The sequence below is a fragment of the Syzygium oleosum genome, unplaced genomic scaffold (assembly GCF_021117445.2).
Source record: "Syzygium oleosum isolate NSW1041296 unplaced genomic scaffold, Sole_v2.1 Sole_v2.12, whole genome shotgun sequence".
Classification (NCBI taxonomy): domain Eukaryota; kingdom Viridiplantae; phylum Streptophyta; class Magnoliopsida; order Myrtales; family Myrtaceae; genus Syzygium; species Syzygium oleosum.
This window is the reverse complement of record NW_026607496.1, coordinates 3,126,821-3,142,677: the sequence shown is the minus strand read 5'-3', so window position 1 is coordinate 3,142,677 and position 15,857 is coordinate 3,126,821. Positions and strand designations below refer to the sequence as shown.

Here is a 15,857-nt window from a genome sequence, read left to right as displayed (position 1 = left end):
GTTTTATCTCCGGTTTCATGTTCAATCGTGTTAAAATCAATACCATGGGCAAATGTCTGCTTTGGTTAGTTTCCAATTCGGATTGGATCGATTTCGAATTCCTTCAAGGTTTATCGTGGGTGCAGGTTGTCTCAGACTTGAACCCAACGGATTCGGGTCGATAAATATTTCAATCAACTCGGGTTTGGGTGAGTTTTCGGTGAGTTGTGCAGATTCTTGAGTCAAGTCAGAAATTACCACCTCCACATGCTTAGCAATGACTTAAGACCTTTGGAGAGGAAGTGTTACGTTTTTTTCACTATGTAGGCATATCATTTTCCATGACAATTGCATGCAAATCATGGTTCATGCATTTATTACAAGGTTCATACAATCACAGAACTGCAAAACACTTCAAACACACAGAATAAGCACCATTATAAACTCAGTACTTATATGTTCGTACAATGCATTACTAATCACACACGTTACACCATTATGTGTAGGAAAACCGCCACCAATACAATATATGGCGTTTGAGGGCGTAATTGAAGTAGTAACTTCACCATCCAAATCGTTGCTTCTCGCTATCTCTGCAAGAAGTCCCAGCGAAGTCACAAGGTTCTTGAAATCCGATGTTTTCAACTGCTCCGACGGTCTTGAACATGCGCCTCTTGTTGATCTCCTCCACGAGAGAACGGTGCAACAGCTGGCTCCGGAAGTCCACGAGCGACTGGATCCGTGCTATCTTCTGCTTGTGATTCGCGAAATGTTGACCTCTCTGAGCGTCAAACTGCGCATTGTTCCGTTGGTAGTTATCATTCACTCTCTTGCACTCTTCGGGACAGAATCTTGTGGATTGGTGGGTTTTCGCGAAGCAAAGAGGGTCCCCACGGGGACTTGTATCATAATCGTCTTCGTTGCTTGAGCAGTAGCTGAAATTCGAGTACTTCAGAGAGGTCACTGAGCTTGGAGAAGTTGCCTCATCATGCGCAAAGACATCATGATCTGCATGGATTTGCACAATTAAGTTCTATGTCGCAATGATAGAAAAGAACAACGTGCATATATCTCAAATATGTTCTAAATCCACAATCTGGAGAAATTTCCAACAAAGATTCTTCCTGCCTTTTTGGAAGCAAAAAAAGTTTTCAGATTTTCTTATATGTAACTTTATACCTTGCAGCCAATCCAGGCTAATATTCATCATGTTGTTGCAGACGTCCTTGAGATTTGCATCAGAGAACGGTGAGTTGAAATTTGGGAGAGATGCATGGGAGGAAGAACAAGAGGAGAAGGTGTGAAACGGAGGGCGTGTTTCCTCGTCATCGTCATCATCTTGGTAACTAAAGCTATCGTGGTGATTCTTTAATGGGAGGCAGGATTTTTTCCACGTCGGAACGAGAGAAGATATCTCCTCCTCGATCATCTTGGCGATCTCCATTGGCTCCCGATTGGAAATTTCTAGTTCCCTCACCATCTCCAAAGCGACATCTAGCGCGGTGTCATTCACGATATCGAAGGGAAAGTATATGTTTCTCGCATTTCCTGTTATTAACACAAGAAGGACAATGTTTACGACGAAGTCAGCCAAAAAAGAAGCTAGTACTGAATGAAAAGAATTAGGAAATAAAATTGAACATATTGCCCTACCTGTAGGATAGACTAAACAATAAAGCATGTCAATACTTTGATGGTGGCTTCAATTGAAACATAACGTTTTAAATCATCTCTCACAATTTCATAAGCGGGTGTAATCTTCTGTTCAAAATCAACAATCTGGAGATCAGGCCGCTCATGGAGAACTCTCTTTCCTAGCAGTGTCTTTAGCATAATGATCTCCAAAAAAGAGTCAACACGCTGAAACCGATGCCTCTAGGTCGCCCCTCTTACAAATAATTTGAGTACATTGAACGTAAACAGAACAAGAATTGATGCACGTACCATCTTTTTCAGTAATTTGCACTTTGAGATAGATGGTGTCATCTTCTGAATTCATAGACCCCGTGATAGTCATGTTGGTATTCCTCAAAAGATCGGGCACAATAATCGACGGCACCATTAAATTCATCGCCGTCGTCGTCTTTTTAGGAGTTGAACTTCCACTTGAAGCTTTCGGCGTGAGCAGGAGCGGTCCTCCATCATCGGAGGCAAGAAAGGGATCCAATAAGAGCTCTTGAGCGGGCAATCTATCGCACGCCTTCTTCAGACATTTCCCCACAAATTCTCGTGCTTCGTCATCTTGAATCCGATAAAAGGCCTCCGGTAACTTTCCCTAATTTAATAATTGACAAACGGAATAACTTTAGTTTTTGATATGTAATGCGTGACGTGTAATATTTGAGCTTAACATGGGTATTTCAAACTTTTACCGAAGTGACTTTCTTGTATATTTGAGCTGGGTTCGAACACTCGCCGTATGGGTACTCGGAAGTGAGCATCTCAAGCAAGCACATGCCAAAGGAATATATGTCAACTAGCTCATCGTACTCTTCCTCGTACAGTTCTGGTGCCATGAATTCCGGTGTGCCTGGTAATTACATGAGGAAAACATATGAACTCAGCCGAGGCGACCTTGGTAGTTTCGCAAAATAGAACTGAAATTAACAAACATTTCGATATGGATGAACCAAGCTAAACAAAGTTTCACATAAATGTCAATGTGCGCCGTGGCAAGTGACGCCAAATGAACTTCTGAGCAAATTTAATACAGAGATTCTAAACCTCGGGGGACATAGTGCAATAAATATTTTTCACTAGACCGTATGTTATCAAAGTCCATTAAACCTAGATCACGCGAAAATTCATCCATATCGCGTGCATGTATGCATGCTACATTCTTAAAGGAAGCTCTCCATATCTCTAGTATCATTGAGAAAATATTTATCAATATCGCAAGAGAGAGAGAGAGAGAGAGAAAGAGACAGTGCCTATGACGCTGTGGGCAAGTTGCGATCCACGAAGAATAGCGGCCAGACCGAGATCACCGATCTTGACCTGGCCGAGATGGCCATTGACGAAGAGGTTGTCGCACTTGAGGTCTCTATGTATGACTGGAGGATCATGGCTATGGAGGTAAGCGAGGCCCTTCAGTATTTGGCGAGCCCAGTTCTTAATTGCTCCCATGTGCACTCTTTGATACTTTCTCCTATACCTACATATATATTTCACAAACAGAGATTTCGTTTATGAAGAAAGATAACGAGGTCAAGTTACATACAACGTAGATATTGACCGAACTGTCTCATGGCTGTACTAATGGCCAAAGTCACTCAGATTTTTCGAGTTCAGGTGAACATCATGCAAAAAGCTCACAAGAAGTGCATAAATCTATTGGAATATCCCAAAATTGAGTTTGGACATTTGAAAGAAGACAAAAGAAGGTAGTTCAAGCCATAGAGGTGTTATTACTCTCGGAGGGTGCCGGAGGTGAAGAGCTCAGTGATGAAGTTGAAGGTTCTCCGGTTGGGATCGACCCACGAAGTGTAGAACTTGATGATGGACTCGTGATCGAGATTCTTCAGGAGGTGAACCTCCGAGTAGAGTCTCTGCAGCTCATCCGGCGAGCGGAAAACATCGTGGAGCTTCACTTGGCTCCAAGCCACCTCCATCCCAAGCACTTCGTCGAATGCTCTGTACACCGTCTTCACCGCTCCTTTGCCCAAGACCTCCTTAAACTGCAATAAAAAGCATCAAAAGGGACCGCAACTACAACGTTAGAAACCTTAATTCTCTCGTAAACATGAGGGCGAGGTGGGATACTTTAACAGCATTCTCATGCGCAAGGCGGAAGTCAACCCCAATACCATATTAAAAAGGCCAACCGTATGCAAAGAACATACGAACCCCGTATACAAGCAATGCGGGACACTTTAACATTATTCATATTTGTGTTTCCTCGTATTCAAACGCTCCAAAAAGGGCTCTTTACATTGACCCTAAAGCATTTTGGACGTAATCAGTCGAAGTCCAACTTAAATGCAGTCGAGTGAAAGTCAGAATTCAATTCGTCCTCGTCCACAGATTAAACTCTTCACTTGGTCTCAGAACTCAATCGCTACAAGTCAAAAAGCAGTGAAAAGCAGCCTTTGTATTTGCTTGAGAACTTTTCTTTTCCGCAGCATGGCGGCTTCGGGGTTTTCTCGGTTCCTTCCTTCTTGATCACATGCACTAAACGCTAGATACACAATCAAATCTATCTAGATATTGGTCAAAAGAACTGACTCAACATGCGATAATAGATTCTGACCATACATGCAAATGAAAATTATCCATAAAACAAACCAGATTTCAATTATGCACGTCATTCGAAATCTTCAATTGCATCTAATTCTCCTTATATTTTCCCTTTGAATAGCATGCGTGCAATTACAAAATTCTTTCATAACGTGATACGACAAAAACTTGCCAAGAGCTTGGACGGCCCGTGCCTGAATAGAGACGCTTTTAAAGTTCGACTTGTGATATTGCAATGGAAATAGTTCCCATGCTCCTACCATTAATCTGATCCTATTCGGCTTGCGGATATGGGCCTAGGTATCATGCATAACGCTAGCAACATATTAAGGAGATTCTCCACATCTCTATTGGCTCTCCATGTCGATCAGGAATATGCACATGTTTCCACCAGTTCTCCATATTTATCACATAGAATCATTGAGACTTGGACGTCTTGTACTAAAGAATGAACATATGCATATGTGCATGCACATGGACAATATATTGAGAGGGTCCGACTGAAATTCTAACCACATTGATTAGCCATAATGGGGTTGAATAAGCTTGGAAAGGTGCGTCATCAAAATTGGGCAATCAAAACCCATCTTTTTTATTTTATAGAAAAGGGGAAGTGGTTGTTTTTAAATCGAATTCCACTTCCTCTTGCAGTTGACCAACACCAACAATGGCGTGCTCTTCCAAATATAATATTAGCACCACCAATAAAACACATGAATAACATTGTTTATTGGGTCCACCTCTCCTAATCAGACAATTCAGCGCACGCTCGAATCTAGTACAAGTTGTGTACAGTGCATATGTATTAATTAATTGATTAACTAACTTTAATTATCATTAGTCAAAGTCACATATGGATCTCTGGATGGACGGACACGAACGATCCTCGACTTCCTTTTATAATACGGAGCATTGTAACCTTTTTAACTTGACTATTTGGATAATCTCATATAGAGTTTCATATACATCGAAACCACTAATAGGTTCAATTTTTATAAAAAAATTATAGTCAGAAAAGTTTGGACTCGAGAGGGTATATCCACGTGTCGGGATATGATTAACCCTAAATAGTTGCCACAGACTCTAAATTCAGGGGTGTTTATCAAGGATTAGCCATTCTTCACGCATGAGATAAGAACTAAATATAGGGTCTAGATCAAAAATGGAAAATCAAAAGTATAATAGGTTTTAATCAGAAAATTGATGGAGAGCTACTTACGCGTCCGTATCGGCCCGCCGGGTCGGTCTCGGCGTATTCGACCCTTGCGTTCGCGCCATCCAAAAACTCTCCGGCGGTCCTCGTGATCCTCTGCATGGCTGACGGCGATTCCAAAACGAAGCCTTTCGAGATTTCCCTTCGAGAGGCCTCTAGTTTTCCACACTTAAATACTTAACCTTATTCACTAAAGCTGGAGATCGAGAATTACGACTACTTTACTACTCCGGACAGACAAACTTTTAATGACGGAAAGGAAAGAGAGGGAAGCGGTCGCTAGAAGAAGATCCGAGGTTTTCCCTCGTGATTCTCATAGGAGAAGACGCCGAACAGCAACCAGAAGAGCCTCGAGTAGTCGACGCTGAGCATGATCCACCCCATTTCCACCACGCCCCGGGAGAACTCGTAGTCCTTGTTGATCATTTGTCTTCTCGAGCGGACAGATGTTTCTCCTTCGCGATATATAGCAGTGACGACGACTGTGCACGGAGCGCCGAGCACAGTGCGGGCAACTAGATAAGTAGGGACCAGGAAGGGAAAACCCGGGACCGACAAGAAAGAAAAGAAAGGAGCTGCGGTCTGATCTGTGGACAAGGACAAAGTTTCGCGAGAGAGAGAGAGAGAGAGAGAGAGAGAGAGAGAGAGAGAGAGAGAGAGAGAGAGATCTTTGCTTATCGAGATCAGAAGAGGGAGTGATCGTTGAGGAGGAGATGGGTGCTGGGGATTCTGAACTTGAAGAACCTGTGGCCACGCTTTGGTAGCACCATCTGTGGACGTGAGAGGAATCGCCAAGAGAGAGAGAGAGAATCACCAGGAGGAGGGTGTAAAGGGAGAGAGATATGGTGGAGGGAACTGCAGCTGAAGACAAAAGACAGCGAGAGAGATGGTGGTGGTGGCACTGGTGGGGGAGAGAGTTGGAGTTGGTGGTGGTATTATTAGAAAGGCTTTTGCGATGTTTGCCAGGGGGGAGAGAATATTTTTTCTGAATTATTGGTTCTATGGGGGGCCCACGCATGACGTGGATTGCTGCATCAGATGAAGTCCTCTCCAATCTCACTGATTAGATTACCCCGATGGACGTTGACGTGACATGGGGGTATGGATCAAGAGACACTTCGCGATCACCGGACCACAAGAATCCGTCGCTCTCCACGACTCTGTCGATCGAAGTCTCGCCGCGTGTAGAGATGATTGTGTACCGATGAGTAAATTGCTACTAAACTCTTGCCTATTGATCCCCCCAATAATGAAGAATATCACCTTAACATTATCAAAGATTATGAAAGTCAAGGGGCAGTGGAATTTCGATACTTTTAGTCAATGACATTGTTGAAGTGTTCGGTGAATGTGTACTCAAAAGATCAAATATGCCAAATTTCTAGACCTAATCCTAGGACAAGCAATTTAGTCACTCACGGGTCAAATGGCCCTGAAGAGCGATTTTGGGCGAGTTTGGAAAGTGTTTTAGTCATAAAGCCTGGCCTAACCCGATGCGGCTGAGCCAAGCTTCGGGTTGAGTGAGAAGTTAGAGTTGATTATGGAATCCGATCAAGTTCTACTTGCCCAACTGAAAAGGAGCATTGGAAGTGATGAACCTTATTTACAGAATGTAACCAAGTCCAAGACCTTTCCATCGATTCTATCGAATCCTAATTAATCTTTGAGAAAGTGCAATCAAATTCCTTCAGTGGACAGCCCTCGTCGGCCTCGAGTGAGGCCCAGCAATGGCTGATGGAGGGAAGAGGAGAAAAAAAAAGTACAGAAAAGGGAAAAAAAGGAAAAAAATTAAAGAAGGAAAAGATAAGAAAATAAAAAAGGAAAAAATTAATAAAAAATTTAAAAAATATTATTAAATTGTCCACGTCAATATTAGCCATCTCACGTAGAATGGCTAACGTCCACGTTAGCGATTTCTGGTTAAAATTAGCCAGATTAACTCAATTGGCAAAATATGAAAATGTTTATTATTCGATTAGCACAATTAACATGTTTAGGACTGAATTGGTAAAAGTGCAATAAGTTTATAACTTTTTAGACAATTTTCCCGAGATGATTGTGTACCAATGAGTAAATGTAAGTTGCTACTAAACTCTTACCTATTGATCGAATGAGATATCCACTCAACAAAGATGAATATCACCTTAACATTATCAAAGATGACGAGGGGCAGTGGAATTTCGATACCTTTAATGGATGACATTTTCACAAAAAAGCTTAAGCATGATCTTGCTAACGTGTTCAATTGAACGTAAGTTTTCATTCAAAAGTTCAAATCAATGAGTATAGACCAATTAGATATACTCGACTGCTTCACATCGCATCAATTTTTCTCTATGGGATTCTTTCTCTCAACACTCTCACACATGTACCTCTTAATAATGAAACAAATCAATTGTAATTTAATGATGATGTAACATACAACAATAGCTCAAGATTATGTAATGATCATAAAAAAGGATTATTGGGACCATATGCTAGCTATCGCTTAATATTTGGTATGCACACTCATATGTTCAACTTGGCCGTAGGCCGTTTTGGGTATTGGTTTCTAAAAGAACTTGATTGCATTTTCCAAAAGATCAATTAAGATTCGATTGAACCGATTGAAAGATCTTGGACTTGATTACATTATATACGTAAGGTTAAGGACTTCCAATGCTCCTTTAAAGTTGGGGAAGTAGGGTTAGATCGGATTCCATTATTGCCTCTAACTTCTCGCTCAGCCCGGAGCCTGGCTTAGCCGCAATTGATCTAGCTCTTATGTGTTTTCTAGATGGTCTCCACATCGATTCTAAGTTTCATGCTAAAGTTAACGGAGGATCAATTTTGTAGTCATTAAGAATACCATGATCCAACTTTTATAACTTTTATCAAATGGTTAAACGACTGATTTGAATGCCATAAATATGACATAAAAATGGCAACATGTTTTACTCATATCGATCTCGATATACCTAACGTATATGAGCAGAGTGACTGCGTGAGTGGTCAAAGTTAGTCGAGCAAAGGGTTCGAATCACTCTAAGTTTCATTTAATGGTCGTTTCTTACTTTGTCACTAGCTTCCATTGCTTGTTACATCTTCACAAATTTTTCCTTTTGCACAGAATACACCTCCATAATTCAAATTGAGAACTTTATCTACCTTGATAATGACAATATAAAAAAAAAAATCTCGAATTTCCTGGCCCACGTTATCAAATGATGGCTCATTTTTTAAGTGGGAAAAATAGAAGGTGTCACCAGATACAGGTTTTAGCTCATGTCAACTGTTATACAGTGATTAACACATACTTTTATTTATTTATATATTGTCATATTTTTCCCCTTTTTTTTTCAATAATGTACGTATCTTGAATTGAAACTGGTTCAGTTTGGAATCGGGAATTCTAAGATAATCAAATCATTGACGAAGATAATGATGCAAGTGAGATAGACACCTATCGATGTGCGTGACGTCGAAGGTAACGACATGCAAGGCAATAAGTTAAGACGTGTCGCTTCGAAGCAGTAGCTAAAAATAATTTTCGAAAGACGTAATTGGAAATACCTTTCTTTTTCTTTATAAAAATAATTCCCGAAATAGGTCTCTCACTCAAACTAAGACTTCTCCATACCCCAGATTGCCTATAAATTGCCTAGTTATTAAAGAAATAATATTTTCAGCAACTTTAATTCTTTTAGGGTGCGTTTGTTTCACAGAAAATAAATTATTTAGAAAATATTTTCCTAAAAATGATTACTTGTATTACTTGAAATAATTAGATAATAAAAAATGTTTTCATTATCAGCAATAATTTATGTCTAAACACGTGAAAATATTTTTTCGTTTATTAATTTTTGTAAACGATACAAGCAATTGTTTTTAGGAAAATGTTTTTCAAATCATTCATTTTCCATGAAACAAACGGAACCTTAGTGTCATGTTTAGAAATTCCTGACCACGAGGATCTCCACTGTCGAATATTTCATTCAATTATAGTTTTCCCTCTTTATTTCATTTTTTTTTTGTTGAACTTTTTATTTCATCTTGACATTCTTCTCCTTCTTTTTTCCCTTACCTTTTTGGTCAGGACTATCACTTAATCGGTTGAAGTTGCTTGTCATGAAGTACTCAGATATTATGAACCAACTATATTAAAATATCATCACTTTGGCAAATTATATTGTTATGTAATATTGCATCATAACCAATTTTTTCCCTCCTAAAGTAGAACTGATGTTAATATGTTTAATCATTGCCTCAAATTACAAATGGAAAAATGAAAGTATGATAATATGGCGAACATCGTAGCTCATGAGGATGAATGACGGTTTACTAGTTACGTGTTTCATGACGGAAGAAATAAACAAGCAACACATATAAAGATTAAATTGGCAAAGATAAAACTAAATAAACGTTAGGGAAGCATGTGAAATACAATTTTTTCACATAGTACAGTGCACTTTTTTTCCTAATAGTTCTTTTAATAATTGGTGGATTTGGTTGATGGAGAAACTCCTTCCTAAAGAAAAAAATTGAAATGCAGGATGATAGTAATTAAAATCGATCGATTCTTGATTCATATCATACAAATCAATTCGAATTCTAAGCAATATATATTTATTAGGCAAGTCGCTAATCGCCCAAATTGCAAGCGAATATATCATTAGCAAATCTACAGTTCAAGTGATTAAAATGTTATGTCTATCTATCAAATGATGTAATTTTGCCAAACTTTGGATATATATATATATATGTTATACTTTGATAGTTACAAAATGATTGAAAGTAAATTTTGCACTTTACAATCCGATAATAGATGGAATGACATACAAAAATTTATGGTTTACATTTGCACGTAATCATTATTTCAATTAAAGAATGGAAAAATTAATATTCTCATGCATGGAAATCATCACATCTACTCAAAATTAAGATCTTTTAAGTCTTACTCAACAATTCATATTTTAGACTATTGATTACAAAAATTATAAATTTCTGAGACAGAATACTAATTTTAGTTATATGTTACTGAATCTTACATTTAGATTTACAATACGTAAACCCAACATTATGATTCACAAAAACTAGGATGTAACAAAAAAAAAATTATTGGTCATTTTTGTCTTTATCATCAATTATTGAAAAAATTACCAAAAAAGTTTTAAACCTATTGCAATTGCATCAATTTAGTCATAAGCCTTCTTTTTAGTCAATTTAGTCTTAAATCTTTTTGCAATTGTGTCAATTCAGTCCATTTGGCCAATTTTGGCTAGTCAACGCTAAATGTGGATGCCAATTGGCGCTAGCCATCCAGCAACAGTAACAGGGCAATTTGTAAATATTGTTTTCAAAATTTTTAATCTTTTTTCATTTTTTTTTCTTACGTCGCCGGCCACTAGTGAGGCCAACCTTGCCAGATCTAGCGAGGTTCGCCAGCCAGAGGAAGAAGGAAGGAAAAAAAGACAGGAACAGAAAGCAAAGAAAAAAAAGGAAAAAGAAAAAAATAATTCAAAAATAATTGAAAATTATCACGTCAACATCGGTTGGACGGCCGCTGCCAACCGGCATTCTTGTCAACACCGGCCGGCCAAAATTGATCGGATGGACTGAATTAACATAATTGCAAAAAGTTTACGACTAAATTGGCTCAAAAATAAAACTTTAGCATTGAATTGGCATAATTGAAATATATTTAGAACTTTTTTGGAACTTTTCCAAACAACTACATCCCTGTAAACATCTATATTCGAAAAAACTCATCAAAGTTTCAAACATGTCAGTTAAATTTGGCCAAGTTTCAAACATGTCTATTAAATTTGGCTGGATTTGATGTCGGAGGGACTTGATTGAAACATTTGTGAAAATAAAAAGAACTTGATTAAACAGATCTTGCATAAAAAAACGTGAAAGTATAGAGACGAAAAGTAGCATTTCCAAAAAGGGTGTTTGCACAAATTCAACAGAACCTGAGGCTGCAATGCGATGTCAAGTCCATCATGCTGCTGGGGACCTTCGTCTCTCCAGCATATTGTCCTGCTTCCACCCTTAGATACGCCATAACTAAGGGTGTCGGTGTGGGTACACTCGAGAGCACCCACGTACAAAATCAAGCCACGGCCATCAGAATGAAAATCTGGCTGAAGAATAATCAAAAGGTCTTGTTGAAGTGCAACTATGGAATGTGCTGGAAAATGATGCAAAAGGATATCTACCGTCTTGTAATGCTTCATGAAGATAAGCACTTGCTAAAGGTTTCATGTTCAGCCTTGTATCCGATGTCTTAAGACAAACATGCATCAGAAACTAGGACACACAGTAGTTAGCTTCTCTGTCAAAATCTAGACAACACAACAACAAAAAAATCAACATAGTAATTACTTAATGCTGTGTTTCGGAGTTGGGGTGGAGAAAAAAAGGGTGGAAATATGACAAGGTGACATTACAATCTTGGGGAATTGTCTACCTATTCCTTGCACTCTCCACAATTCGTACATGCAGAAGATTGGCAACCTGATGGCATGGGCTGGTCACACTGGGACAGATACATTGGCATTTATCTGTAGAGAAAACTTCTGCCTGTAGTGCACCGAACTTCGGACTACCAATAAGGTATTGTGGAAGGAGCAGCGGTGAAAAGTAGGCTTTTTCATAGCACAACCAAACCTACTGCGAACTCTTTCTGTGTCTCTTACAGTCTCCACTTGATTCGATAGTGTTGACTTGCTCATGGCTTCTAGAAGTAAGGGATCAGGATAAGTATCCTCCAAAGTCAAGGCCAACAGGCTCAAAGAAAAGGATGGTTTAATGATCCAGCAGGAGACAGAAACTCGTGGGCTGATCACCAGTCCGTCACAATCAGTAGGAACACATTGTTCTGTGCCATCTGCTTGCAGAGCCAAAGAAATCACGACACGATTTTTAGATTGCCTATGGCGCTCCTGGCACGCATCCCTTGTCTCGCTGTTTCAGTCCATTAGTATAAGGAATAAACTTGAGGTGCATGATATTCTTTACCCACTTGGGAATAGCATAGCATGCTGCTCGGAGAAGAGACTCAACTGAGGCACTTAAAGAATTTGTGGACTTCTAATTGGATAAACAAGCAACGCGTCCTCTTTTTTGTCTACGAAGTCGTGACAGCATTCCTAATTCTCATAGAGATCTCATTGATCAATTTCAGCTGTTAAAGAGAGCATCCTACCTTTCCATCCAGTCAACTCATCCAGCAACTCAAATGTGACTAATAGCTTCCTTTCCCTGCATATCACTTCAACTAAAAGGGACCAAAGATCAGGCTTTGGTGTAAACCCCAGCTCAACCAATCCAAATAATGCCTTGACCGTGTCAAAGGCCATTCCCTTCTTACAAAGGGAACTGAGTAATTCATTTGATGTTTCATAATGTGGAAGAAACCCTCTATCGAGCATCAAGAGCAACAACTCTGTTGCCTTCTCAAGTTCATCTTTCTGATACAAGCTATTTAACACAATTCTATAGCTTCCTTTGTTAAGATGAACACCTTCATAAGGCAATCTTTCAAGCATCTGCAGCGCCTCTGGAAACCTACCTTCTCTGCACAATCCTCCAAGTAGCACGTTAAAAGTAACAACATCAGCTTTGCACCCAATGTTTTTCATCTCTTTAATCAACTCCAAGGCCTCGTCAGTTCTTCCTGATCTGCAGAAGCTATTAATCAGAGTAGTGTACCCAACTGCATCAAGTTTCATACCCAGGTCCTTCATTTCCGCGATAACATCTTTGGCCTCCTGCAACCTCCCTTCTTTACACATCCCATTCATTAAGGTTGAAAAATTGTAAACATTGGGATTACACCCATTATTTCTCATAAACTCTATTATCTTTCTTGCCCCATCAACTTTTCGACTTTGACAAAACCCGTTTATCAAAACATTATAAGTCAAGGCATCAGGAACAATCTGGTCCTTGGCTATCATTTCCTCAAACAATTGGAGAGCATCTTTGACCCTCCCGCTTTTGCATAGACAATCCATCAGGGTGGAGTAAGTAATCAAATTTGGGTAAGAACACTTTGACATCTTCATCTCTCTCACAACTTCAAAAGCAGATTCGATGTCTCCATTTTTGCAATGATGCTTAACGAGGATATTAAAGATGCATGTATTGGGCCTCAATTTTAGAACTTTCTTTGAATGCAAGAGAAGCTTCTTGGCAAGGCCAATCTGATTTGACTCCACCAGACAATTAAGACAAGTACTAATGGCTTTCAAAGAGGGCTTTTCACGAACAATTAGATAAATCAAATGGAACATGTCGAGCACTTTTTCATGCATGTGTGCTCTCGAAAAATGCTTCATGAGAATGAGGAAGATGCCCTCATGGAATTTGCATGTCTCGTAGGTCATCTGTTGAAGAATAGCATCAACAGCCTGAAATTTGTTCGAACGAGCAAGCTTGTGAAGTACGGTTGCAAAAGTGGCATTGTTGTGGTTGAAACCCTTTTGGTTTGCTACCATGTTGAATATGTCCAGTGCCCGTTGTGGATCTCTCTCACGGTCGATCAAGTTTATGGCATCTTGGTGAGATATTGATCTGGATTTTCTTTGGGATTCCACGAGGATGTTTGAAGAAGTAGGGGGAGGGCATGGCTCGGATGAGGAGGTGAATCCTGGAACTTGAAGAGGAGATATCCATGGGAAAGAAGATGAGGATGTCGCAGAAGAAAAGAAGATGCTGCGATGGTAAGAGAAAGGAAGTTTGTTGCAATTCATAAAGATTTGGTGCACTGTCCATGATTTATGCACTACCATAGTCGAATAACCAGATACTTCAATTTGCGTGGCTTGCTAGGCTTTACCCAAGTAAGGACAAACCCAATGCTGCGCTACATGGAAAAGAATGGGGTCTCTAAGGACCATTTAAGTATCAGAGAATCAAGGGATGAAGCAAATCTGTATCCATAAAGCAGAGGAGTTTCATGAATACCATTGGCGAAAAGCAAGGTGGATTACTCCAGCAAGAACATCAGCATTAGGAGGATTCTACAACAAACAAAAGAGCACCAGTTTACCTCTAGCATTCAACCAAAATGAAAGAGCTTAACAGACACCAATTACTCATTCAAAGCACACTAAACTCACTCTGTTGCAAACCCAAGAAATCCTTAATGCTAAAAACAAGAAATAACGTGCAAGGTAAATCACAGAAATGCAGATAAAGTAGGCCCAACAGAGGAAGATAACTTGACAGCATTAGGAGGCACGCCATTCTTAGGCTTCATTTCCTTCGACAAGGGAACAAAAGATCTTACATTTTAGCACCCAGAAGCCGCTACACTCACCAATTCATGATCAAAACTCAAACCCCCACACCAATGTCATGCAAATTTATCGACTTTTTAGTAGAAACACGTATGGGCAAGATTGAGAAGCCGCTGGATGCAATTAAGAAAACGAATCCATGGACGATCAACAAAAGGGTATGTCGAATACGTAGCATCACTGAATAATCGTCCGAAGAGAAGGACTTACGGCGGCGGAGGAGGAGGAGGAGGAGGCTCCTCTTCGGTGGCTGCCAAGGCGGTGGAGGCGGCCAGTCGGCGGAGGAAGACATCGGTGGACTCCCATGGCCGCGGCGGAGAGAGAGAGAGAGAGAGAGAGAGAGAGAGAGAGAGCAGGGGAGGGGAGGCCACGCTGCAATGGAAAAAGATATGAATAGGGCAATGTGATGGTTCTTGTTTTTATTCCTTAAAATTCATAACTCAAGGTAATAGCAAAAATTTTATTGTTTCCACCAAAAAAATTGAAATTGTAATGAAGTGATGAGTTTCAAATATTATTTATAAAAAAAAAATTTGATCCAGCAAATTGTTTATCCTATTATAACATTATTAGTTTACCACAAATTACATGAATTTAATAGAATCTGTTTGTAAATTATCGATTTTTCAAGATCTCACATGAAATCGCCAATATTTATTTGAGTGGCTCGCCAACTCGACGATAATTAAGTTACCAATTAATATCGGGTTACTGACTCTTCTTTGAATTAGTTGCCGACACTAACCTGGTCACTTGTATACTACCAACTTTTTAATTATGTGTAAAGTTTCACTTTCATAAATTATCAAAAAATTTTAGTTGTCAACTCTTATATCAAATAACCAATCATAATTTGAGCAATTTATAAACTTCTCTCCGATTAAATTATCAATGAATTTAAAGCCACTCATTTTTATTTGAGTTACTTAATGACGTTCAAGTGGTTGTTTGTAAATTAGCAGCTTTCCTAATAACTTAACTTTTATTTGCAGAACTTTCCAACGTTTTAAATTTACCAACCCTTTGAGTGACTTACTAATAAACTGTCCATTAGTTCTATGTTACCAACATATATTTGAGTTACTAAAATTTATTTAATTGTTTATAAATTATCAACTATATTGATAATTTGCTTTCACTTG

General features: G+C 39.2%; 2 protein-coding genes and 1 long non-coding RNA gene across 3 annotated transcripts; 1 reads left to right on the top strand and 2 right to left on the bottom strand.

Moving 5' to 3' along the window:
• Positions 1 to 392: 392 nt before the first annotated feature.
• LOC115685119 (probable serine/threonine-protein kinase WNK5) lies at positions 393 to 6,064 on the bottom strand. The gene is made up of 7 exons (XM_030610138.2): positions 5,435 to 6,064; positions 3,391 to 3,656; positions 2,910 to 3,133; positions 2,352 to 2,509; positions 1,924 to 2,254; positions 1,159 to 1,527; positions 393 to 987 (listed from the first exon to the last, which is right to left on the bottom strand). Exons 1-7 carry the CDS (start codon positions 5,528 to 5,530, stop codon positions 542 to 544), a joined length of 1,890 nt encoding a protein of 629 aa, XP_030465998.1. The 5' UTR covers positions 5,531 to 6,064; the 3' UTR covers positions 393 to 541.
• LOC130139451 (uncharacterized) lies at positions 5,924 to 6,223 on the top strand. Its single transcript, XR_008817627.1, has 2 exons — positions 5,924 to 6,032; positions 6,063 to 6,223. It is a non-coding gene; the product is annotated as an uncharacterized LOC130139451 (long non-coding RNA).
• A 5,067-nt stretch (positions 6,224 to 11,290) lies between these two features.
• On the bottom strand, positions 11,291 to 14,205 carry LOC115685174 (pentatricopeptide repeat-containing protein At5g18475). The gene has a single exon (XM_030610196.2). The coding sequence runs from the start codon at positions 14,203 to 14,205 to the stop codon at positions 12,580 to 12,582; it is 1,626 nt and encodes a 541-aa protein (XP_030466056.1). The 3' UTR covers positions 11,291 to 12,579.
• Positions 14,206 to 15,857: the final 1,652 nt, after the last annotated feature.

Coding starts and splice junctions, on each gene's coding strand:
- LOC115685119 (XM_030610138.2), bottom strand. CDS start 5,530: ATGCAGAGGATCACGAGGACCGCCGGAGAGTTTTTGGATGGCGCGAAC. Junction 3,657..5,434: donor CGGCGGGCCGATACGGACGC/GTAAGTAGCTCT, acceptor TTTTTATTGCAG/TTTAAGGAGGTCTTGGGCAA. Junction 1,528..1,923: donor GCAAATTACTGAAAAAGATG/GTACGTGCATCA, acceptor TGTTAATAACAG/GAAATGCGAGAAACATATAC.
- LOC115685174 (XM_030610196.2), bottom strand. CDS start 14,205: ATGGTAGTGCATAAATCATGGACAGTGCACCAAATCTTTATGAATTGC.